The sequence below is a fragment of the Lathamus discolor genome, chromosome 12, assembly GCF_037157495.1.
Source record: "Lathamus discolor isolate bLatDis1 chromosome 12, bLatDis1.hap1, whole genome shotgun sequence".
NCBI classification, from domain to species: domain Eukaryota; kingdom Metazoa; phylum Chordata; class Aves; order Psittaciformes; family Psittacidae; genus Lathamus; species Lathamus discolor.
Genome location: NC_088895.1, coordinates 6,949,602 through 6,975,429, shown reverse-complemented (window position 1 = coordinate 6,975,429; position 25,828 = coordinate 6,949,602). Strand labels below are relative to the sequence as shown.

The 25,828-nt window shown below is 40.5% G+C and overlaps 1 protein-coding gene across 18 annotated transcripts in view; it reads left to right on the top strand.

Moving 5' to 3' along the window:
* The window catches only part of ARVCF (ARVCF delta catenin family member), a 283,342-nt gene that overhangs the window by 209,878 nt on the left and 47,636 nt on the right, over positions 1-25,828 (top strand). For all 18 annotated transcript variants that reach the window (XM_065692205.1, XM_065692208.1, XM_065692213.1 and 15 more), the window contains 3 exons: positions 5,211-5,394; positions 21,620-21,737; positions 23,024-23,195. In XM_065692205.1, coding sequence (XP_065548277.1) covers positions 5,211-5,394; positions 21,620-21,737; positions 23,024-23,195 — 474 coding nt within the window. The remainder of the gene's footprint in view (positions 1-5,210; positions 5,395-21,619; positions 21,738-23,023; positions 23,196-25,828) is intronic.

Sequence of the window (25,828 nt, the reverse complement as noted above, 5' to 3'; positions counted from 1 at the left end):
CTGGATTTTCAGTGGATCACGTTCTTAAGAAGCAGAGAGAAATGAGGATTAAGCTGATAAAGAATTAAATCTATTCTGATTGCAAAAGCTGCAAAAATTTTATCTTGAGTGATAAGGATATTTTTGTGGAGGAAATGTTCCAGTCAGATATGCAAGACCAAAATTCTGTTACGTTCTTTGAAAAGCAGTCAGAAGTTGGGAGCTTTGATGAATAATTCTGTTCTTCGTGAGAACATTGAAAGTAGTTTTGTTGTTTAATGACATTGCACTGATTTTTGGTAGTGCAGAATGTGATTTTCCTGATGCTGTGTTTTGCAAACTGGTTTTAATTTAAAAATGATTGATCTTCAACATGCTCTGCAGAGGAAATATTTTGATTTAATACAGTAACAGAAACTTACAGATTGGTGACCTTACTCAGAATTCACACCTGGGCATTTATGTGTGCTAAGATCTTGTCAGCTGATTGGACACTAACTGCTCTTTGAAGTACCATGCTGTCTTGAACTTCCTGATCACAGATGAGCTACTCCTTCCATTTTCTAATAGAAGGCTTGTCAGAAGAAGGTTCCTTTTCATGGTGTATTCTGTGACAGAGTAGTTCATGTTGAGGTTCTTGACCACTAAACTTGAAGAAACACAGCTCCAATCTTCAGGACTTGGAATGATACAAACAAGTCTGTCAAACAGATCCATACAGGAGCAGCATGCAACAAGAATTCCTTGATGGATATTATGCAGAGCGCTTTATTTTTCCCAAATGATAAACTATTTGGTATGGACCATAGATAAAAAATTTAACAGCTTCTGATTTCTTGGTGACATTGGATTTTTGCAAGTAAGCAAGTGCAGCAGGAAAAGATTTCCCTTGGATTTCAGAAGATAATAGCATGTATGTTGTTCTGTAATGATGTCTTTAGAAATCTTTCCACAGCTCCAAGGAGGTGGAGATTTAGGAAATTATGGCTGTGGCCTGAATTGCTTTCAGTATCACATAAATCATCTAGCTATGTCTGTAGCTTATAGTAATTTTTAATGCATTTTTACAATGATCAGTACTTTTGGAAAGAAGACAACTTGTAGCTGTTGTGCCTGCTTAACATACTGAAAGAGTAGAGCTCATGGTTGTAGTTAGAGATGGGTAAGTCTATTGCAAATAGTATTTACAAATTAAAGAATGGTGTGAAAAATGTGATCATCTTCTGAAAAGTAATAGTTCATCTTTTTTCTCTAGTCCTAAAATTCATGCAGTCTGCAGTCAAAAAGTCAGTACTTGTAGTGGAAGGGTGTAGAAAATCTAGGTAACTTCATTTCTCTTATTCTGCTGTGTCAGTGACTTAATTTCTTTTGAGTGCTATTCATTTGAATTGATTAAACTTGGGGTTTTCAAAACAGTGTTTCCAGCTTGTTAGATCATAATGTGTAATGCTATTAAAGACAGACAATGATATTTAAAGATGGATATCAAATTTATAGGGATTTTAAATTTTTTAAATTTTTTTACTCAGATTTTCTGAGTAAAACCTACAGTCTGAGCTGAATTTGTTCACTGATTTTTTTGGATTTAAGTATCTTTGGCTGTCACTATTAGTGTCTTTTCCCATTGAATTTGTTTTCTCAAGAGCTGAAAGAATGCTGGGGCTCAGACCTCTTTGTTTCATAATTTAGAATAAGAAAAATGTTTTGTCACTGTTTATTTTCTGAATCCTTTCTTGTGGAATATTTTCCCAATGAAGTCAACCTTGAATAAGATTTTTTTTCTGTCTTTGGAACCACAAGACTCCCTCATCCCAGCTTATGTTGGGCTACCTTTCTGTTAAGTGCCACACATTTTCCTTCACTGAGTGCTGTTCAACAGAGGGATTCTTTTGGTTTTCCTTATGCAACCATCAAGAAGAATATTATAAATTTAAGTGGCTTGTCATTCTTAGAGTAATTTGAAGAGTTTGTGCCTTTTTTTTCCTTTTTTTTCTTCTCCACAGTTTGTTGGCATTTTCTATGAACGCTTGAGAGATGGGAAGCAGATGAGAAATTGAAAAGCTTGTAAACTGCTGGGGGGGTTTGATTTGAAGGAGGAAAGGAATTCTGTTTAACTGCAGTCTCTGTTGCCTGGTAGCCACTCATTGAGATAGACAGTCAAAATATGTTTGCCCTAAATGGTTTATTGCAGTCAGCCTCTTAATGAAACTTCTGTGTATGGACAAGAGGTCCTTTTGTAGGGCAGATAATTCTCTGGGTCTGGATGGGGTTATGAGTGTCAGTGAAGCTGGCTTAGTTGTTCAAGGTTGTCAGGTTACTGCTGTTTTCAGTGTTGCAGTCTAGCTGAAATACTATTGAATCCCAGTTACATTTAGTCTCTTGAAATAACTGCTGGTGAATGAGAATATACAAGAGGGAGTTTGGAGGTGGTGATTTTATTTTACATGATGGAGTTGAAAGCTAGACATAAATCTTCAAGTTTTAAAGCAAGCAAAAGATTTGAGTATTGAAAAACTTCTTTAGAATTCTGTAATGTTGGAGCTTTTGGAAATCTTATAGGCCTTTTTAGCCTTTTAATTAGAAGTCTGCCTTATTCTTAAGCACTAAAATTTTCCTTTGTAGTTTCACTATACCGATAACAGATTATGTCACTCCTCTAGGAGTGACCTCATTTCAGGTGCAGAAGTAGTATGTGCATTTAAGGAAAGAGCTCTTAAAATTGAAGGTCTGTCAGATTTTGAAACTTAGCTTTTCCATATACAGATGATTTTGAATCTTCACATTGTTCCCTATTGCAATATTTTGCAGTTTTAAAGGAACAGAAATGCAGGATCCTGACAAACACTGTACTAGGTTCCTCACTTGATGCCATCTTTTCCTAATAGTGTGGGGTTTGACCGCTGCAAGTACCAAATGCTCCATTTGATGATTCTGTGAGGGAACTCTGATGTAACCCTCCAGAACCAGGGTATTCTGTACCCACTGTTCTCAGTTTGAATCCAAGTTTGCTGGAGAGATGATTATCCTGTGTAATGTCCTGGGATTTATTCAGTGCTGGATGTTTGGATTTTGCATTTAGATTTTGATGTACTGAGCTAGCAATGCATTTATGGATTTAACTGTAATTACTATTTTTATATCAGTGAATCTGATATGCTTAAAGAGTTGGTGTGCAGTAACTCAAGAAAGACTGTCTAGTGAAGTATTTAAAATAAATTGGATAGCTTATATGTCAGGTTTTATAATCTTGTTGTAAATATTTACTTGCATTTATTTATGATGTATGTTTTTGAGCCAATTTGTTACAAGAAGTAAAGGCTTTCTGCTACAACCAAATGGGGCCAGTTAGCACTTTCTGCGTGGTTTTGGGGTCCTTTTTTTTTCTTATTCTCCATTATATGATGTTTTGTAATGACAAAGGGTAATTTACTGTAATGGGTACAAAGAGCAAATTAGTTCATATTTTACCTATACTGTTTTGTCTGAAAGCTGAAAAAGTAGGTTATAAAAATCTCATCTGGTGTGTTGCCTGTGAATGGCAAGAGCAGTAGGCCAAAAAAGTGCTGTATTTTTTTGTGGTTTTAGAAAAAGGCTGAAAGAAACATTATGGTGTTCACACTATCTGCCTCAGAGTTTTTGTTAATTAATACGGTCTCTGAAGTCTGAGCCTGGATTTTCTACAGATCACTTTGAATAGGAAACACCAGAGCATTTGACTTCTGAAGCTCTGCTAATCATCAGCCTTTGAGGTTATCATGTAAGTGCCCGTTGCTACTCAAATGGAGATAAAATTCCTGTCCTGACCCTATATGGATATAATACTCTGATATTAAAATAGGCAATTGGCATTTGACACTTCTGACTTGCAGCAGCGAAAGCCTGAGTGTGAAGTAGAGTTCCCACGCGATAGCGACCTGTGGTCGAGGTGGTGCTTGGGCAGTTCTCCAGCACATCGGATCATTGCAGAGCTGCAGACATCGTCACTACTACCTGCTTTCCTTTGGCGGAAAGGTCCAGGAAATACACGTTTGTTAAACTGCGTGACAGAAGTTATAGATCCAGATCTTTTTCCAGCACTTTTAAAGTTGGAAAATGTAGGCTTTAAAACTTAGAGTGGCTGAAAGAAACTGAAACAAAAGGTTGCACCTTTGTTGTTCCTTTGTGTTTTGCTTTAGATGTGTATAAGAGGTGAGTATTTACAATTCACACTACAGTATGCACAAGTTCACAGTTGTAATAGCATAGGGAGCCTCAGTTTAATATTGTGTCTATCTGCCTAGAAAGGATTTCCTGTGTGTTCTGGGGAATCTAGCTTTTCCATTCTCTCTGAAATACGCTGTCTTCACACTTTTCCTTGGAGCTCCAAAGTGTGCATCAAGCCCCCCCCCAGGTGTTGGTACTGATAGTTGTCAAGTGTAACTAGGCTGGGCCTATGCAAAAATTATCTCTGAAGTGAATGTCCTGTTTTAGTCATAACCTAATGAGCAATAAGTGTCAGGACAGTGATACCGGTCTGCTGGGAAGTTGTATCACTTATCTAGGGGTATTTTTATAGCTGTAAGGCTGTTCTGTTACGTTGTTTTGATGTTTGACTTCTGTCTACTTTGGTTTATAATTGAGGTAAAATTGGAAAGACAGAGGAGTTCTGGTTCTCAGCTTCTTCAAGGAATCATATGCTTGTGGCACCAGGTGATTTGAACATTGATATTGCCTGTGACAGGAAAATGTGAAAGTAAATAACAGAGAGGAGTCTTGAATGAAATACAGTATTGTGCAGAGGATAAGTATAAGATGAATGATCCTCCATAAATTCATCCCTGTTTTAAAGACTTACGCAGTATTCTTGTCTGCTGCACTGAATGGATTTTTACTTTTTCAGGCATAGCTGGACTTAGAACTGTATCAGAATATGTACACAGCATAAAAATCCTATCACTATCCAATAGCACATCCCATTTCTGTATTCTGTTGTAGGACTTGATGACTTCAGAAATATCTGTATCTTGATAAAAGTACTTCCATGCTTTTGGAAATATTTCTGTTGCAGCGCCTGGAATTTTCCCTATGCTATGTGATATATGGTGGCTCATACAAGTGGTTTTGCCCTTTTGTTTAGTTTTTCAATTTAACCATCTCCCAAGTCTCTTCAAATCTAGTGATTCTGTTTAATCTGGAGATTTTTAACTAGTAGTTATTCTCTTGTTACTTAATAATCACTGTTTCTCCTGCAGGCACCCTATGGAATTTATCCTCCTATGAGCCCTTGAAGATGGTCATCATCAACCATGGTCTGCAGACGCTTACCAATGAGGTTATTATACCCCATTCCGGTTGGGAGAGTGAGCCGAATGAGGACTCTAAGCCTCGTGATGCTGAGTGGACAACTGTCTTCAAGAACACTTCTGGTTGCTTACGGTAAGGCAGTGCTGTGGAATGTTACTCTGTTCTCCCCCTCACATGTTTAGGATTTATTTTATTTGAAAAGTGTCTTTTCAAATAACTCCTTTCTTGGGTTTAGGCCTTCTCCTATTAAAAGGCATTTTCTTGCAGATGCCGAGGAACTGGTTTAATGGAGTTATGCTGAGCCTGAAACATTGATGCAGTTTTAACCACAAACACTTGTGGACACACTCCTATTTTAAGCTAAAGTGACTAAGGACCTATGGGAAATTATTTAAGAACCTGAACCACTGACCGTTTAGGAACACATTTGTTATATTCCTCTCAAAGGAGCCTTTTCCAATTAGAAATTGTATTTCTGAGAGCACCTTGAGAGTAGGATAGTACATCCTAGAAGCTGGGGTCAGGAGGAGGCCTGATGCAGGCTGAAAAACCTGAAGAACCAATGTTCTCTAAACAGTCTTTCATTTTGCTTTTCTTTGAGATAAAATAGTGGAGATGCCCTCTTAGATTCTTCAGCTTTATGAAGAAGTCAATTAGTTTGAACAAAACAAATAGATTTGGCGTCATATGATCTGTTACTCTGAAGTATACTTCTGTCAGATTTCTACTGATTAATGCATCTTCAGAAGTTGGTTCATTTCTGTTTCCTGGGCTTGTGGTCTCCAAATTGCAATAACTATTCCCCTGAGTAACTTCACAAATGAAGAAAGTAATGAAAAGTGTTCTGAAAGCACCCATTACTGAAATTATTTGCAGTCCCACTGGAAACTAAAGTCCTTTAAGTAGGCTCCAGACATCATAAGGTTTTACTTACTAGTGTCTCATTTTCTAATGGAGTTCTGCATGAGGAAATTAGTCATGTTGGGGGATAAAAGGATTAACTGAATGAATATGAGATTTTCCAGTAAGTGTAGACAATAAATTGATCATTAGTGGACTAACCTAATCCATATCATAAATTTTTATTAGTTATGTTATCCACTGAAACTTCCATTTTCCAGGATAGCTGGGTGGGGTGGGGGTGGGTTGGTTGGTTAGGTTTTTTTAAAGGTACTGGTTTTATGCAAAAGCTTGTGCCACTTTGAACATTGTATTCCTCAGGCTAATTAAGAGGGGTGTAGAGCATAGTAGTGCTGAGATACATTAGAGAATTTGAAGTGTTGGTGATTAAAAGTGGTCTTGATGCACTTCAAATGCATCAGGACAGAAGCCAATGAATGGTGACTGATTCTTTTGCTGAAAGGAGGAAATATATTTCATTCCTTTCACCCCTAGTCTCTGCTGTTGTAATCATGTGGAACTATATGCTTCCTTGTGGAAAACTTGACGCTTCAGTTAAGATGTGGGACAAGGTTGATTTCATGCTTGAAAGTAGTTGCTTAAGGTAAATGGAGATATGATGGCAGGTTAGCAGCAGGGAAAGGTAATCTGAGAAAGGTAGTTTGTCCATGTGTGTCTGTTGTGCCATGGAGAGAGCAACCTTTTGCACAGGAAGGAGTAACAGCTGTCTTGCTGTCTTCTTACTGCTTGCAGTGAGATAAAGTGAGTCCAGGACAACAGACAACAATGCAGGAGTAGGTGAGATAAGAGCTGTCTTTTCAGTTGATCATACTTCCAGTGTTGGTGATATTACCATTTGTAGAACACTTCCAGATCTAGGGATAAAAATGGTCATATCAAAAGTATTTATCATTACTACTGTTGGAAATAATTTTGCATTGTTTGTTGAAATCTTCTGCAGCTCATCCTTAAAAGCACCAGCAAAAGAAGATGGTTAACACCAGCAGAGAAAAAACTATTGCAGCCATCTGTCTGACAGACGTCAGTGTTTAAAACCCCCTCTGCCTACTCTTCTCTTGTTGACACAGGCACTTTTCCTAGAAATTGAATTTTCCATGAATGGAGCTTACTGCAGACTACAAACTGTTTACCAATTTGAGACTTAATTGGGAGGTTAGTCCTGATGCTGTGCCAGCCTCCTGTGTCCCCTTTGAACGTGCGCCTCAGGTGTGCTGTGTTGTATTCCAAAACAACTGAGAGCATCTTTGAACTTCTGAGGTTTCAGATGTCCTTGCAGTCTAGCTCTCTAAGCAGAAGACAGGTGTTATGCATGCGGGACACGTTCATTTCAGTATCAGTTTTTCAGTTAATGAAGTTTATCAACAGATGTAGGCGAGTTTGTCTCAAACTCTGTGATTCACAGCATGAACTGCCAGTTAATTATTTGCCTGCCTTTTTTTTTTTTTTTTTGACACTGCTTTCTCATCTTTACTTTGTTCTTAATCTGGGTCTCTTCTTTGATAATGTGGAGCCTTGGAAACACTTATTTCAAAATAATTGAAAACAAGTAATTAAAAAAAAAGCCACCTATTTGCCTTTGCCTCTTCTTCAGATCTTGATCCATCTCATTTTCCTGTCCTGTCCACAATATGTTTTTCCCTTGTGTAATTTGTAAGTCTCTCTCCTTCCTCACTTTGGGAGTTCAGCTGCTGGTGTGTATCCAGGTCTGAGGAGGGCAGTGTGAATTGTATCCTTTGTAGTCAGCTTGGCCTGCATGGCATGCCTAAGGGCATATTAGTATCTTGTATTAGCAGCACATATAGTGTAGTGCTGCAGGTGCATGTGGGATGGAAGGATGCTTTAACGGAAGCATCGGTAGTTGAAGCCAAAATCTTAGCAGGCATCTCTACCTACAACAGTATTGCTTTACTTGGGTATTAACTTTGTTAGATAAGAGGCATGATCCATGCACTCTTTTGCCCCTTACCCAAAGTTAAGGAAGTTTATTGGCTTTCTGTATAGTCCTGATTTCTACCCACTTTATGAAGTAACAAAAATCTATCTGTGATTCTTGGTGTTGGCTTTAGTCTTAAAGGCCAAAGGACCTGTGCTCCAGGACAGATCTGTCTGAGCTGCTATTTGAGAGAGGCCTGAGTATGATACTGAGTAACGTTCAACCTGGTCATTTACAAGCTGGAAATTGGAGAAACTGTGCAAAGTTTATCATAAAGAAAGCCATTCAAATACTATTTACAAAAAACATAAGTGAAACAACTTTGGGATTACCTGTGATATTTGATGATGTCCATACCAAACCACCATACCTAACTGGCAATGCCTACATAGCCAGTAAGAATCAGAGAAGGAAAAACACAACTGCTAAGGTTTATGTTGACTTTGAGAGCAGTGTTTATTTTAAGGGCTGCTTCTGAAGTCAAGTCTTCTCCCATGACTGTGGCCATTGTAGGGATCTCTTGAATCCTGGTATCATCTGAAACATGACAAGTGGGTTCTATGTGCTGTCCTTCTGTGTACTTGCCAAAAACTCTCTTCAAACAAATGTTTTGGGAATCCTGTATTCCCCTTTGCAAAATAAAGACTTGGCAGCACAGCCAATTTGCAAACAGTGATCTGATAATGAAATTTATTGCATCCTTTTTATGTGTTTACCAAGAAACACTGAAGTTTTCAGAAACTAGTGCAGGTGATGATAATTTTGTTTCCATTCTTATCCTGAGATCAGGAAAAAGGTGTCTCCTCTTACATTGCTGTGCCTCGATTCTAGGACCTGGCCCAGTATGATAATGGATCTATAATACAAGTAATAATTTTACAACTTCAAATGGTCACAAGTCTTGTGATAGATACTACCTTGGGTATAGTTCTATAAATAAGGTGTTCTTCTGTTGTGTCAAACCTGTTGAGACAAATAGGTATGGTGGAAATCCAGAAAGTAACAGTAAAAAAAGCAAAGATTGATTTATTGAAATTCAGTGGTTTCTTGGCTATGGAAAACTAGAACTGGAGAAGTAAGGAATAAATTTGCTAGGAAAATCATTAAATATGCACAGATGTTCATTCATTTCATTTGGAGTACAAGTTCCATGTCTTTGCATTGCATTTTAGTCTTTTAGGTATGTGGATAATGTGTCATCTAGTTACTGCCTTTTCCCCCCCCCATCTTTAAAGGCTTAAATCCCTACTGGGGTTTGCAATCCAGAAACATTCATTTTCAACTTGTTCTCCAGTTTGAATAATGTAGTAACTTTGTGCATCTTAACAAGGCCATTTCATGATCCTTCCTACAACTTTGACCCAGATATTGAGATGCTTTAGGAAAAGAATACATGTTGAATTGCTTGCAGGGTGATGGAGCCAAGGCTGGCTCACGTGCATTCAGGCAGCACCAGAGACCTTCACTGTGTCTCTGGGTTTCTCTGCTTTAGAGGAGAAGTGCTCAATCTGTGTTTCAGAGAGCACTGCTGCAGTCACATTATATGTTCTGTTTTCTGTGTAGGTATCCACCATGATTTCTAGTTCTCTGGAAGCAGCAAGGATTTTAATGGTTTTAAAATGAAATTCATTCTGGGCTTAATTGCTGTTTTCTGCCTAATTACTTTTCATTCTCCCTTGGATTTTTTACTTCTAAGAGGACAGAGTAGAACTTAGTTCATAAATTGCCAACTTTCTAGCCTGATTCCTGTACTAAATTGACCTGCTGTCAATAAATGCTAAATGAATTAATTTGCATAGCAAGCAGATGCAAAGTGCTCCTTTTTCCAGCGTACCATCTGTAGTTGCAGTGTTTCTTGTCAGTTCTCCAAGTACGCAGGGATTCACATTCCCAAATAGCCTTAGGGTTCAGAGACCTGGCTGTGGGTGTACAAACACAAACAAACTGCACCCACTTGACTTCCACAAAAAACATGCATTCTTCAGTTCAAAATTGCACATAACAGCTTGTCCAACATCAGCTCCTGAGCAGGGGCAACCTGGTGGCTAGAGCTGTTGCAAGAGACTTGAGAAGTATGGACTTCATTGATGTTCTGCTCTATTCTGACATAATTGCCAGCAAGATTAATGGTGTAAACCTTTTTGTGGTCTAATTTTTAATAGCCCTATCTCCTTCTGGTTTTATGAGATTCAAGTTAGTAAGTGCCTGGCTAGATCTGGACTTTGGTCACTGATCTTCACATTTCTGTCTTTAATGAGGGATTGGCACCTCTGTCCTTACCTTCCCCTGAAATTGGTAAATGCTGGTAGTTCACTGATTTTGAAGTGGTTGATCCTAGAGACAACAACTGGGAAGAAGCACTTCCTGTAGGAGTAAATTAAAAGTTCAGTCCAATTGAATCAAAACCTAGGAGTTATGATAAGTATGAGGTACAGTGTTTAAAGGCATAAGATAAGGACTCAGTAGATTCAGAGCCAAAAACATACTCCACCGGGATGAGAAATGATGTAAAGGTATCTGCAAGCTTCTGTTACTTTCATATACTTCAGAGGAAAGAGGACTGCAAGGAGTTGGTGGTAAATCATTAATACTTAAGATATGCCAAGTAGAGGTTTTGGATGAGAATGTTTTAAGCCTTTTTCTGATGACAGAGAGCATTAAGGTACGTGCATGTACATCTTGTGTCCTGCAGATGTAACTTAAGGGTGCTTCAGTCATATGTAACGTTGCTTAATGGTACTGGACTGATTCCTCAAGTCCTAATGTCTTTATATACTTGTGCATATGTGTATGCGTGCAAACACTGTAGCATGAATGTGTGAGGCATATGGAGGTTAAAGAAGGTTTGTCAAATCGAATGTGTGGTCTTGTTTTGGCAGAAAAATTCTCTTTGTTAACTGGAAACAACTGTATGAGTGTAGGTGTTATAATGGTGTGTCCTTTTTTTTTCTCATATCTGCATGCTGTATTTGAAGAAAGGCTGTCAAAGCCAGGTGCTTATGCCCTCCTTTCTTGTTAATGATTAATACATGTCTTTTCTCTGAAGAATAGTGCTTGGGAATTAGAGTTTTAAAAGTGAATTACCTTCAAGCTCTGTCCATCTTTAAATCCTGCAGGCATGATAATAGTATGTAGTGACAGTCAAATAATATTTGTCCTACCTGCACTCTTACGCACTTGAGGCAGACTTCGTCTCCCACAAACTGAAGTAAGAAGGCACTTAAGTGCAAATCTTTGACGTGGAAGAGCTCTCTAGTGAAGAGTAGAGCACAGGAGGTGAAGCTCAGGTGATGCTGCCACAGTGCTGCTAGCCAAGCTGACGTTGGTGTCAGGGGAGCTTTGATTATCAAAGCATGGTAAGACAGAGAAGATACAAAAACCTGAGTTTTCAGGGGCCAGCTTATATTTTCTCTGGCTTTTTTGTCAGCAGCAAAGTGGTATTTGAGCTTCACAAGACAAGCATTAGTACAGAGCCCTCTCTGCAGCAGCTACGTTTCTCCATCACTTCAAAAAGGTTTTTTGACAAATTTGATTGACTTTTAATCTGTGTTCAAGAAGTCTTTCAGTGTGTGTTCGTAGGACAGTCATTTAACCAAGGAGGCCCGGACAGGACTTCTTGCAGAGCTTAGCATGTTCTTGTCCCACCCAAAGGAGATGAGGGCAGATGCTGGCATGTCTCTGTCCACCTTCCCACTGTACTTGGAGGTTGGTTCACTCATACTGTTTTCATACTGGGCACAGACTTTGGGAGACCGCTGCTTGAGAAACTGCGAATAATGATACTGCCAGTGTTTTGTTGTGCAAAAGGTACTTTTGAACTGGACTTTCAGCAAAGGAATCATTTTTGAAAGAGACAACAACTGAAAAGAAATTTGCTTGTGAATCTTCACTTCAGAGGCAGAAACAGCACAGAAAAGGGAGAAGCTTATCTGCCCAACCCAGGCTGGAAAAAAACCAACTCAAATTAAAAACCTACACAACAGAGAGGAGAGAGCAAAGGCAGTTTCTTAATTAGCTTACTGATACTGTGCAGGATCACAGCATATGGCTGTCCTGGGGCTTATATGATGAGCAGAGCGTTTAATTCGTGCTAGTAAGGAGCTGTTAGGGTTCCTCCTGACAGTTCCTGATGTTTAGCTTGTAATATAAATAAATTATGCATAGATTTTAGCAGCAGAGACATAACCTAGTTACATGCAACCTTAATGCTTTGCAGTCAAATCTGAAGTATAAATGTAAAGTTTTGCACTTGCTTATTGCCTTCTGTCATTACTTAGGAATGAATCTAGGTCCCTTCTCCCTGGGCTGTCTGTGAGAGGAATCCACAAAAAATGTCTCACTGTGGTGGGATGAAGAGCAAGACAGAAACAGAGCTCACTGCAGGCACTGTAACGGACATAGTTTGCTTTGGAAGGCATGGTAGCCATGATCCTTTATTAGATAAATGCCACCTTGGTTTTGTATTTTTGAGATTCTTCTCACATTTCAGCAAGCATATGTGTTAAAGCAAGCAGAGTCTCTTTGCCTTTCCTCCAAGCAGAGACTGGAATAATTTGGAAGCTAAGTAGCTGCTGCTGGGCATCGTGGAATTCTTGTGTAATACATTTCTGCATCATTTTGCATTACAGGTGAACAAGCTAAGGCCCTCCAAGTAGGTCATGCAGGAGGTAACCAGTCAGCATTTTACTGAAAAGGTATTACACGATGTTTTGGATATAAAAAGCCACAAATAACAAAAGATAGACTTGACATCTCTACCTTGTTAAACTACTGCTGACTGCTGAGCCACTGCTTGTTGCAGGGAGCTCTTGCAGACAGGGCTGCCATGAGTATGAGACATGTAGTAGGGTGCTTTGTAGATTTCTTGCTCTGTGCCAGTGTCTCTGAAATACAGACTAAGCATGTGAAGAACTTTTCGGGGTGGCTTTTGGTATGTCCTCTTTTGAGCATTTGACCAACTAAACAAAACCAATCTCTTTATTCACATAGGAGGAAGGGTTTTATATGCGAGGCAGCCAGGCTGCCCTGCTGCTTTTCTCTGGTATCTAGCTGGTGGGTGGATGCCTAAGTGGAGCAGAAATCTCCAGTGGGATCTCCTGCCCAGATCTGGGACATTTTTTCTCAGTTTAACAGATGCTCCCTACCTGACATCAGTGTCAGTACAGCTCCCCTGTCTTTCTGTTGACTTCATTTGGTCTTTGGCTTCTTCCTGTTTTCTTTACCATGTTCTCTCCTTGATTTCCAAATCAGCTGTCTGCTGCCAGACACCACTGTGTTGTACAGATCTGTTTGACCAGTGCTGCCTGGGTCAGTCTGTGTCACAGGCAGCTTGTTTGTTTTCCTCTCTAGTTTTTACAGAACAATGAATTTAATACCAATTAAACTTTCTGATATATCATGTGAACTGAAGTATGGAACTCACTCTCTTTTTGAGTGAAATGATGGAATGATTTAAAAATGCTGTATGTTCCTCCTTTGGGGTATCCAGTACCTAGAAATATGCTCAGAAGTAGAGTGCATTTACTGTAACTGTTATTTATCAAGTCTCCTTTGGCTGACATCCACATACAACTTTCTGAATAGTGAAGCAAAGTGTGGGTGTCTAAGGGTGTTTTTATAGTAAAGGTTTTGACTGTCAGTGTAGGTGGATAGAACAACTAATATATTGAAATTAGACTCATGAGAACCTTGTAGATTTTCTCAGCTGAAGTATGTAAAACTCAGTGTGTGGATAGTGATGGTGTTAGGGTCTAGCAAGGTGTGCATACTTCCTGTCAGCTTGGCCACAGCATTGCCCTAACTCAGCCCTCTTGTGCAGTGCCACACACTGAGCCCACCAGGAAACCCCAGTCACTTGTAGCACTCCAGTTCGTAATGATCACAGGTATCCTTATCTTCCTCAACAGTGCTGAGACATACTATATAGGAGCAAATACTACTTTTTAGCCCGGCAATACAAAAATAGCTATTGTTGTTTACAATAGTAAAAAGTAGGATTCATTTGGGTAATCTGAGACCCTGCAGTGTGCACAAAGAGGCTGTTGAACCCATTGCTGTATCAGATTCAGTTCTCAGCCACACTTCTTCCAGAGAAAGGTGGAAATGTTACTAGGAGGAGGTCTTGAAAATTTCCAGTTCAGTTATTTACAGAAAAACCTAAGTCCCCAACCTGTGGTCTTTGTCCCCAGCTTGGTCTCCAAACATAGTGCTTTTTAAACCCGTTGGACTAAAATTTTATGTAAGTGTTAGTAATACTCTACCTTCTGGCTGTCAGCTTCACCTGCAGCACTGTGGGATAACAACTGATGGCCCTTCCCAGCCAGGGGGCAGGCACAGCAATAGTCTCGGAAATAGTAGTTTTAATGTTCAAATTAAAAAATGTGTCTCTTTGCTTGTAGTTTCAGGTTTCTCTTTGTTATTAAAAAAACCTACAACCACACAAAAGGTTTCCACATCTGTCTTTCAGATTGTTAGGGAGAGCACAGTGGGGACATTTCTACATGATTTGCATTGAAATACTATATAGATTAAGTGCTGTGCATTTAATTACTTATAAGTCTTTTTCTCTTGAGGATAATCTTGGTGCATGGCACAGACAGTAGTAATAGCTCACCTATCCTAGAGCTGATGAGTACTAAGTCAGTTCTGCAGACATAAATGTTACCTTCAGATTTGCATATTATTAATACAATTATTTGGTGATAATGATAACCTTATCTAAAGCATTAACAGTTTTCTCAGCACATTCCCATCTATTTTCTGAAGTCTTTAATAGGCACAGGCTGGATTCCTGCCTCATGCGTTTCTATGCTGGTAGGTATTTACTTTTATTTAATATTTACTTAGTGCTCCTCTATTTCATTTTCCCAGGCAAAGCATTTATTTTAACATAGTTACAAATCCTTTTTCACTGGTCATGTCTACAGTCTGGATTCCAAGAATCTGAGGAAGAATCCAGGTCACTCTTTCCAGTTGATTTCCTTCCTATGTACTTTGAGTAACATGGAAAGTAATTTCACGTCTTGTTCCTAGAATTGTTTTTTTGAGTGTGTTGTGTATATTTACAGTAAGCACCTGTGAAGCCTTTGCACTGTGTGGTAAGAAAGTTTCTGTTGTTGGTTTTAAAATACATTTTAATGGATTCTTGGAATGAAAACTGGGAAAGTCGGGGAGAGGCAGAGGAAGGTGTCTGCAAGTCTTCTTGGGTTGAAGAGACAAGGCAAGGGAGGCAGACTATACAAACACCAGAGATGAATGACTGTTGTTATACCAGTTTTGTGTGAAAGTAGTTTGGGTTGTTCTTCCTCCCTATTCCCACCCATTTGAACAGGCGTTCAACTTTTTCTTTTATAACAGGATTTTGTCCATCATTAGTGCCTCAAAAGCCCTGCAGAGTTCCTGTTTTGAGTTTTTCAGACTTAAAAAGTACCTTTACCTTCATCTCTAGAGGTTCTTGATATTAAACTGTCCTAGTAAGCAAGTCACTGAGATAATGTGTTTCATTCCAAAATCTTTGGGTCATTCCAGTTGTTGCATGACAGTCTCGCTTCTAAGGAACAGTTAACAAACACCTCAGCTCTAGGGTTTTAAGCTTCCTTTTCTATTCAGTGTCTTGTGACAAACACTCCATCCACTGAAGAATTGATTTTCTTCTGATATAAAATAATGCTTGTCTAATGTGTAGAAAAGTTCAGTGAAAAACAAAACCCTACCCAGATCTGGATGTTGTGTTGCATATCTGTCTGTTGCATGAGTTTCAGGAAGTTTCTGTCCTGGGCGAGGCTTTGCATTCCTTCTGTGGAGTGTCACCCAGTGTGAGATGACTACAAATCCTGTGTTAATGTCTGATCTGTCACCTACTTGTTGATTTTCATCACTCTCGAAAGAAGGGTGTTCAGAAATTTTGTTCTGAAATATTCCTTTGGAACATGACTTAATTACATCTTTTTTGTATAATAGATCTGTAAGATCCAGAACAATTCCAGTACAGATGTGAAATTGGAAGGGATTTTTCCTTACTCCTGTCAGTGGCATGCTATTCCATTGCAGTTTCTGTCCTTTTTAATGGCCAATACAAGCACTAGCTCTCTTGTCCACTTTTGTCTCCACAGTCCCATGACTACCAGGTGATGTTTATCAAAGGGGTAGGTAGTATAGAGTCTGAACACCCCAAGGCAGAAATGCAACCTGGCATTTTCTTGGGTTGCAGTTTTTCAAGGTTGCTCCAGATGATGGAAACCAACCCTGGGAGTACTTCTGGGACTGACAAATGAGAACTCACTCTCAAGGCATCCTGTCTTTATTTTCACCATCCCCACATGGCTTTGTTGTTCCGTGTTAGATGAATCCCATGGGCTGCAGGAATTGCATTACCCAGGGAGGGAGGACTAGCAAAATCCCAAGAGTGCTGGTATCTATAGAGCAGATGTTTCTGCATGAGATGCTTATAAGGATACATCTTCTGATGTGTTACTTACAACATGAAAACTGCAAAGTTTGATGGCTGGATAACTTATTTGTAGCATTAATTAGATACTAATTTGATTCTGCAGAGTTTTCATGGTTATTTGTGTGATATATGTGGGAATTTTTTCTTGAGGCATTATTTTTCTGTAAATTATTTTATAGCTGAAGAAACAGCAAGTGGTACTGGCAAGCCACTGATACACTTTTATAGCGTCAATTCTAACCTTATCAGCGTCCACCTTTAATCATAATACAGATCAAGAAGTAAGAAAGTAGCACACAAAATACTGTGATGCTGTTAGTTACTAAAGCAGTGTAAAAAAATGCATTACAAGTGTGATAGCACAAATGGACCATTGAAAAATCATATAAATGGCCATGAGCAAGAAATGTGTGAAGGATTTTTTTGGCAAAATTTGATTTATTTATTTATTGAAGTCTGCAAGTGTTCCTGATGTATTTTAGCTCTCTTTTTCTAGAACTTAATGAGGGAATAAGAAATGTGATTCACAGCTCCAGGTAAGACCATTTTTAGTGCATTTCTGTCACCCTCAAGCTTAATAAGTAACATTACACTTTAATAGATGTGCTTGGAGGTGGAGTTGCTATCGTTTATTGTTATAACTCCTGAATGGTATCAAGAAGATTTGAATTCTAATTTCAGTTTAATAAGACTTTACATTAAAATTCACATTTGATCTTTTAATACAAAAGGATTACTACAACTGGAGGTAGAAGTAGAGCATATAGAATTCTCTCCTCCATATATCCTGTGGAATTGTGTTTCGCTATCCACTTTACCTGTCTTTTATCAGCTATTGCTAGAGGTGAGGCTGTGTGTTAGGATTTGGGGAAAGGATTTATTTATCTGTGCATTTGTGTTCTTAATTAAAAGTCAATGTGCTGTTACAGCAACCAGCTCACACTTAGAATCATAGAATCATAGAATAGTCAGGGTTGGAAAGGACCTCAAGATCATCTAGTTCCAACCCCCCTGCCATGGGCAGGGACACCTCACACTAAACCATCCCACCCAAGGCTTCATCCAACCTGGCCTTGAACACTGCCAGGGATGGAGCACTCACAGCCTCCCTGGGCAACACATTCCAGTGCCTCACCACCCTAACAGGAAAGAATTTCCTCCTTAGATCCAATCTAAACTTCCCCTGTTTAAGTTTTAACCCATTACCCCTTGTCCTGTTACTACAGTCCCTGACGAAGAGTCCCTCCCCAGCATCCCTGTAGGCCCCCTTCAGATACTGGAAGGCTGCTATGAGGTCTCCACGCAGCCTTCTCTTCTCCAGGCTGAACAGCCCCAACTTCCTCAGCCTATCTTCATATGGGAGGTGCTCCAGTCCCCTGATCATCCTCGTGGCCCTCCTCTGGACTTGTTCCAGCAGTTCCATGTCCTTTTTATGTTGAGGACACCAGAACTGCACACAATACTCCAGGTGAGGTCTCACAAGAGCAGAGCAGAGGGGCAGGATCACCTCCTTTGACCTGCTGGTCACGTTCCTTTTGATACAGCCCAGGATACGGTTGGCTTTCTGGGCTGCGAGCGCACACTGAAGCCAGCTCATGTTCGTTTTCTCATCGACCAGCACCCCCAAGTCCTTCTCTGCAGGGCTGCTCTGAATCTCTTCTTTGCCCAGTCTGTAGCTGGGCCTGGGATTGCTCTGACCCAGGTGTAGGACCTTGCACTTGTCGTGGTTGAACTTCATAAGGTTGGCATCAGCCCACCTTGCAAGTGTGTCCAGGTCCCTCTGGATGGTATCCCTTCCCTCCAGCATATCAACCGGACCACACAGCTTGGTGTCATCGGCAAACTTGCTGAGGGCACTCTCAATCCCACTGTTCATGTCACCGACAAAGATGTTAAACAAGACCGGTCCCAACACCGATCCCTGAGGGACACCACTCGTTACCGGTCTCCAGACGGACATCGAGCCATTGACCACAACTCTTTGTGTGAGGCCATCCAGCCAGTTCTTTATCCACTGAGTGGTCCATCCATCAAATTGGTTTCTCTCCAATTTAGAGACAAGGATGTTGTGTGGGACAGTGTCAAACGCTTTGCAGAAGTCCAGGTAGATGACATCAACCGCTTTACCTTTGTCCATCAGTTGTGTTAGCCCCATCATAGAAGGCCACCAAATTGGTCAGGCAGGATTTCACCTTAGTGAAGCCATGCTGGCTGTCACCAAGCACCTTGTTGCTTTTCATGTGTCTTAGCATGCCTTCCAGGAGAATGTGCTCCAAGATTTTACCCGGCACAGAGGTGAGACTGGCCTGTAATTCCTCAGGTCTTCCATTTTCCCCTTCTTGATAATGGGGGTTATATTTCCCTTTTTCCAGTCGTCGGGAACTTCATCTGACTGCCATGATTTTTCAAATATGATGGCCGGTGGCTTAGCAACTTCATTCGCCAGCTCCTTCAGGACCCGCGGATGGATTCCATCAGGTCCCGCGGACTTGTGCGCATTCAGATTTTTAAGATGGTCTTGAACCAGATCCTCTCCGACAGTGGGCCAGGGTCTTCATTCTCACAGTCCCTGCGTCTACTTTCTAAGACCTGAGTGGTGCAGTCAGAGCCTTTGCCAGTGAAGACCGAGGCAAAGAAGTCATTCAGAATCTCAGCCTTCTCCAAATCCTGTGTAGCCAGTTCTCCCAAGAGCTTCCTCAGGGGGCCTGTGTTGTCCGTAGTCTGGTTTTTGTTTGCTGTGTACCTGTAGAATCCCTTCCTGTTATCCTTAACATCCCTGGCCAAGTTAATCCTAACTGGGCCTTAGCCTTCCTAACCTGGTCCTTAGCTTCCCGGACAACATCCCTGTACTCTACACAGGCCGCCTGTCCTTGCTTCCACTTCTTATAAGCCTCTTTTTTCATTTGAATTTTCCTCAGCAGCTCCTTATCCATCCAAGGAGGTCTCCTGACCCTCCTGCCGCACTTCCTTCTAGTTGGGATGCAGCACTCCTGAGCTTGTAGCAGGTGATCTTTGAATATCAACCAAGAGTCTTGGGCCCCCCTGCCCTCCAGGGCTATATCCCATGGAACCTTACAAAGCAGGTTCCTGAAGAGGCCAAAGTCTGCTCTTTTGAAGTCCAGGGCAGTGAGCTTGCTACACGCTCTTCTCACTCTCCTGGGGATCTCAAATTCGACCATCTCCTGATCACTGCATCCAAGGCTGCCCTGGAGCACCACATTCTCAACGAGCCCTTCCCTGTTGGTGAGCACAGGGTCAAGCATGGCACCTCTTCCTGTTGACTCCTCTAGTACTTGCAGAAGGAAGTTGTCTTCCACACAATCGAGGAACCTCCTGGATTGCTTGTGCCGTGCAGTACTGTCGTTCCAACAGATGTCAGGGTGGTTGAAGTCCTCCATGAGAACAAGGGCCTGCGAGCGTGAGGCTTTTCCTATCTGTCTGTAGAGTGCTTCATCCACAGGTTCTCCTTGATCAGGCGGTCTGTAACAGATCCCCACAGTAATGTCTCCCATGGCTGTTTTCCCTTTAACCCTGACCCACAAACTCTCTGTAAACTGCTCACCTGTCCCCAGACAGAGTTCCATACTCTCCAGCCTATCCCTAACATAAAGGGCAACTTCCCCTCCCTGACACTTTAATGTCTTCAGATTTTGAGAGGTCTCTGAGAAAATGTGGTGAGTTTTTTCCTAGTCATACAGTTAACACACCACCCTGCCTGGGTGATGGGGAGCCATGGGAGTGGACCATGGTTGATTTGTCAATTACTTGGAGATTGGCAGTTCCTCTGGTTAGTTTAAAAGAAACATTGGCTGCACGATCCTGATGGTGGAAGGTAAGGATTGTGTCCTGACCTTTGAAAGCTAAACCTTACATGAGTCTAGGGAAGTCAGACAGCCAGAAAGGTTGGCTGTGGTGGTGTTGAAATTAGTGCGTTTCAGCTTTGGGAAAACTTTCCATAGTAGATGTTTTGCCAGCAAACACTTATAAGAATCATTTTGCCACTCCATTTCCCACCAAAAAATTAAAGATAAAAAATAAGAAGGCGGGGGGGGGGGGGGGTTGGAGAGGGGGTGGAAAGGCAGTGTTTGGAAAATTGACTTGAATTTTATTTATTTATTGAGCAATAGCAGATTGATGCTTGTGTAAGGCTGGGGTGTCAGTACATAGTGTGCATGCTCACTGGACACGTGAGGCTAAGTTCTCCCCTCTCACAGTTTCTGTACTCACGGGTACATGCAGCTTTAACAACCCCAACTACCTTTTATTGCTCTGTCTCATATCTTCTACCTGTGCCATTCTCTTGTACAGTATTTGGAGAAATTTAAAGCCATATAAACATACTGACTATTGTCTTTTAGCTTCTAAATGTGACTGATTCAGGCTTTGTACTGATTCTGCTGTACACAGTGTGAAAGGTGGGCCTTAAATGTCAAACTGTGGGATTTAAACCGGGTGCCGTAACTTCCAGTCAGAAAGCTGGGGAAACAGAATGGACTTGGAGAACCTTTGTGCATTCACGGAGACATCAGTTGTACATGGTGACTCCCATCTGACTTCTTTGGAGCAGATGGGGGCCAAAGTGAACAATTTTATATACAGATTAATTAATTAAAATAGCTTATTGTACACCTGGTTTTATTCAGTTTCTGTGACCATGAATTCTACTGAGTAGTCCTGTGATTTTTGCATGTTTTTTAAGGTGGTGAAAGTATTTTTCAGATTAAAATTTCAGGCTTTGAAATAAAATTTGGGGTTTGCATACTGTTTGGTCTGACAAATCCTGTCCAGTTTAAGATTTATCACTGGACTCACTAGCAATGCAGGAGAATGGGCTTATAGGCACCTCTGTGACTGTTCCCCTTTTTGTTCAGATTCAGGGAGTTGCGGATGTGCATTGCCATATTTTACTGAGATTTAACAGGTTTGTCAGACGACTTTGCATCTGAATTGTTCATACAAGATACCGAGTTACTCATAATTTTAGTACAAATCAATACACCTTCAACTTTATGGTGAAGGTGAGAGGACTAAGTTTTCCTTTAAATCTCTGCTAGGAATGTAAGTTCAGATGGAGCAGAAGCACGCAGAAGACTAAGGGAGTGCGATGGCTTGGTGGATGCCCTCCTTCATGCTCTACAGTCTGCCGTTGGCAAGAAGGATACAGACAATAAGGTGAATTTCTGTATTAAAACTTAATGGATGTTTCCATTAATTTAGGCCGACATGTTGCACTGGGGTTGACTTCTGTTTGCTAGTATCAGAAGCGGATTATGGTTGCCTCAGAAAAGACAGTAATTATCTTCCTCTCATCTCTGTCATGATAATCTGTGGTACTGTCATGATCATGCTGTGGTAACAGCGTGATGCTGCTATGTTACTTTGTGTGGCCTATGACATGAGCAAAGGCAAGTGGTTGTGATAGGTGGGGAGAGTAGTCCTTTATCATTGTCAGTGACGTTATTGCTATTTTTCTGCATTACTTAATTGACATTTTAAGTGCAATCTCCAAATCGGAATTCTGTTGCATTGTATTGTGCTTTGCACAATGCCAGCAAAGGAGTCAGTTCCCACTTTAAAGACTTTTTTCAGCACCGTTTCTAAGAACTTTAGCACTTAGACTTTAAGAGAGTATCTTCAGACGTGCAGCAATTTCATTGTGGCTGGTTTTTTTAGGTGCTGAATTTGATTAATCTATTCTTTATTATCATCTCATCCTGCAGTGCTTAAGAGCATATTTATATGCATAAGGAATATCATGTATTTAACCTGCTTAAAAAAGAAAGAGCATGCTATTGCTTTTTAATGCCAATAAAACTTATAAAGCATTGTTACTTTATTCTTTTTGAGTCGCACCATGTGATGGACTGTACAAGGGAATTATAAAGCCCTGTCACTTAATCAGATAATTTTGGAAGTGGATTTTGTAACCACCTGGTGGTTTCCATTGCAACCTACAGAGCATTGCTCTTGTCAGAATCTGACGTGCTGTGGATTAGCTGTTACAGGACATGTGAGGAATTCAATGAGAACACAAGACGAAGGTTTTGACCAGAGAAAATTTAATAAAATGGGCTCCTTGGGGATTTTAAGTTTGGAAGAATGAGAGAGAGGTTTGTATTAAAATAAGATCCTTGTATGATCATTTTCCGCTGTGTATTTGATCTTTTGCTGAATTGTATTCTTTATGTAAGATCAGGTGGTATTTTCGATTAGAGAGTTTTCATTTTGAATGGGTGCTATTTATAAAGCACTTCACTTCTGGAAAATAAAATCAATTTTAGAACAAGAATGAATCTTAATTGAAGGGATTTTGACTAAATCCTCCTTGAAAGCTACATTCTTTTCCTAGGGCAGGTGAGCTTTTTTTAAATTCCTCCAAATGCTCCACTGTATAAACTAACGGTTTGTAACTAAGAGGGTGCAATACTACGTATAACACACACATTTCTCTGTAACAGTCTGTGGAGAACTGCGTGTGCATCATGCGGAACCTTTCCTATCATGTCCACAAAGAGGTCCCCGGAGCTGATAAGTACCAAGAACTGGATGCCAGTCAGACTGCAAGTGTGGGAGGCTCTCAGAAGAAGAAGAAAGATGATGCTGGTTGCTTCGGTGGGAAAAAAGCTAAAGGTATGTGTTGCAGAGAGCTTGGCACTGGAAATGGATTTGGGGGTAAATTTTGCTGTGTAGACAAAATCGTGATTTTTGACTGCGTGTTCGTAGTGTCATGGCATGTGTTCATCCCCCTTGTTGCATTACTACTGTTTGGGAATTTTTAACACAGTCACCACAGTTTTGTTTGGCTGTAAACAGGAGCTGTGCATGCTGACAGTTGACACTGCTGTTGGACACAGGCGGATGTGCTCTGCCACCTCTCTTCTTTGCAGTGCTGTGTTCTTGCATTTGTCAAATCTTAGCTCAGTCTACTTGCTTGGCTGGATCTTGACTGCATAGCATGTGCCTCTGCCTCTGGAAGCTAGGCCAGCATGCATTTATCCCCTGCATGGTAGTCCTGTGTGTGTATCTTCCATGCCTGCAGTCCCTCACATTTGAAAACAAGCTTACAGCCTACCTTCCCACTCAGAACCCAAACATACAACCTCCTAATTCAGTCACTCTTCCAGTAATTTAAATTGCAAACTTGATTATGTAGCTTTTAATTGTCAGTCACTTTTAGACCTGTTCTCTCCTCTGGGGCATGAGTGTTGCAAATGAGTTTCATTACAAGAGAGGATTAATAGTCTCAATAACCCTCCTTCCATTTTTCGTTTAGAAAGAGGCACTCAATATCAGTTTTCTTTGTTGTTTTAGAGAAATTACTATTCTAGACTGAATTCAGAGATAATGAACTCTGTTTTCTGTCTAGGCTCCTTTCTCCTCATTCATGTGTACTCACATCCTGGCTTACTATTTTTAACCAGGTCTGAGGAAGGTTTTGGTCCTGATGAGCTGATACAGAATTGTTTGAACTTGACAGACTGTGCTGCATGTTACTCTTGCTTTGATCTAACCTATACATGTTATTAAAATATTACATGTTTCCATATGTGTTAGGGAAGTCATCAGTGTAAATTTGCTTTTCCAGACTAGTCTGTCACCAGCTAGATATAAACTGTGTTAAGAAAAATAAAATTTATGTGCACCTTTGAATTGCTGGGGAGTTTTACCTGCCTGGCCAGCCAGTTCTCACAGTGAGTGACTGAAACTTCAGTGTGATATCCTTTAATATCAACTTGAACATGTGCTGACTAGAGCCTGTTCCCTGCCACTTGCAGTCCCTGTTGTTTTGCTGCTTGAGAGCAACACAGTCAGTGGAAACATTTTTAGACATAAAAGCTGTGAGTGTGCACTGTGGGAGGAGGAGAGTGTGCTGATTGAGAACTGTCATCCTCCTCTTGATGACCGTGAAAAGAGAGTGCTCTTGGGTGGCATTCCTCTGTCAAGTGTCTGCCTGCTTCCTCTGGGGCCCACCTTTATGTATCTCCTGTGTCTGTACGCCCTGATAGTTTCTGTTTATCAGCCAAAGCTTCTGATTACATCTTTCTGAACAAATTGGTCTCAAAATCATCTGACACTGAGTTTGAACCCTTGGATTTCTGTGAGCAGTGCAGGCAGTCAGTGACAGCTTGGGCTTGGTTCTCTATGTACAGCAGGAAATGACAATTTCTGAAGTATATTTTAACATATTCTTTCCTTTCTTTTTAAAGTGTGCTGTTCTCTAGAGGGAAATCAACTGGTAGTAATGCTGACTATGTAGATCAGAAGGATAGAGGGGGACAGGCAACTGTTGTGTAAAAAAATAAATAAATTCAAACCCATTAATAAATGTGCTTCTGAAATCGTAAAGAGAAGCTTCCTTTTCTCACTGTTAAAATATATGTGAATCCCTGGTCTGAACCTGCCTTAATTTTCTCAGTCTAGGACTGTAAATGTATCAGTTCTCTCCCCCTCTTGTTCACTTGATCTTGCAGTGTTTCCATGTTTCTTTTACTTCATGGTCATTGATCATAGCATTTCAATCACCTCTGCAAAGGGCTGGTCATCCTTCTGTCCCCTCAATTCTGTAGGAACCTTTTCATTTAATGAAGAGAGGAATCAAAAAAAGCTGTGCAGAGAAAGATTTTTATTTTTTCCCAGCAGGAACCAAAGGGAAAAAGTAGAACATCTTGTTTTGGTTTGGTTTTTTTAATTGGTTAAACTTCTGTAGTATTTTTGTAATACTCAGGTTTTAAACCTTTTCTGTGAAATTCTGGCTCTTTATGACTGTTCCTTTGTATTTTCTTCCTTCCTGTAAATTTTTGTTTTTCTTCTGCTGCTTTTCTGGTAATTAGAGGAGTGGTTCAATCAAGGTGAGTTGTTGCAATACTTTCTTTTCATCATCACCATAATATGCTTTGTTCAGCTTTCACATGCAAGGCTTAGAGCTGATATGAAGGTCTTGCTCATATCACCTTCTCCACTGCACCCCCAGAGCATCCTCCTGTTCATTCCAGTAGGCATGGAAATCCTCTAATTGAGTGAGCATTTGCAGTTTGGTCTTCCCACACTGAGAATATTAAAAACAAGGTTTTATTCATTCATGGTGTAAGTGCAGTGAGGTAATTGATTTGCAACTGGCCTGGTAACCCTGTGAGAGAGGGAGCACCTACGTGTGCACATTGTCATACCAAAGTACAGCTTTGCTAGCAGTGTGAGTAGCAGTAGGCATGAAAACTCAGCAGCTTGGATGTGTGTCCTCGGGGATCCTTGGCATTTTGTCTGCT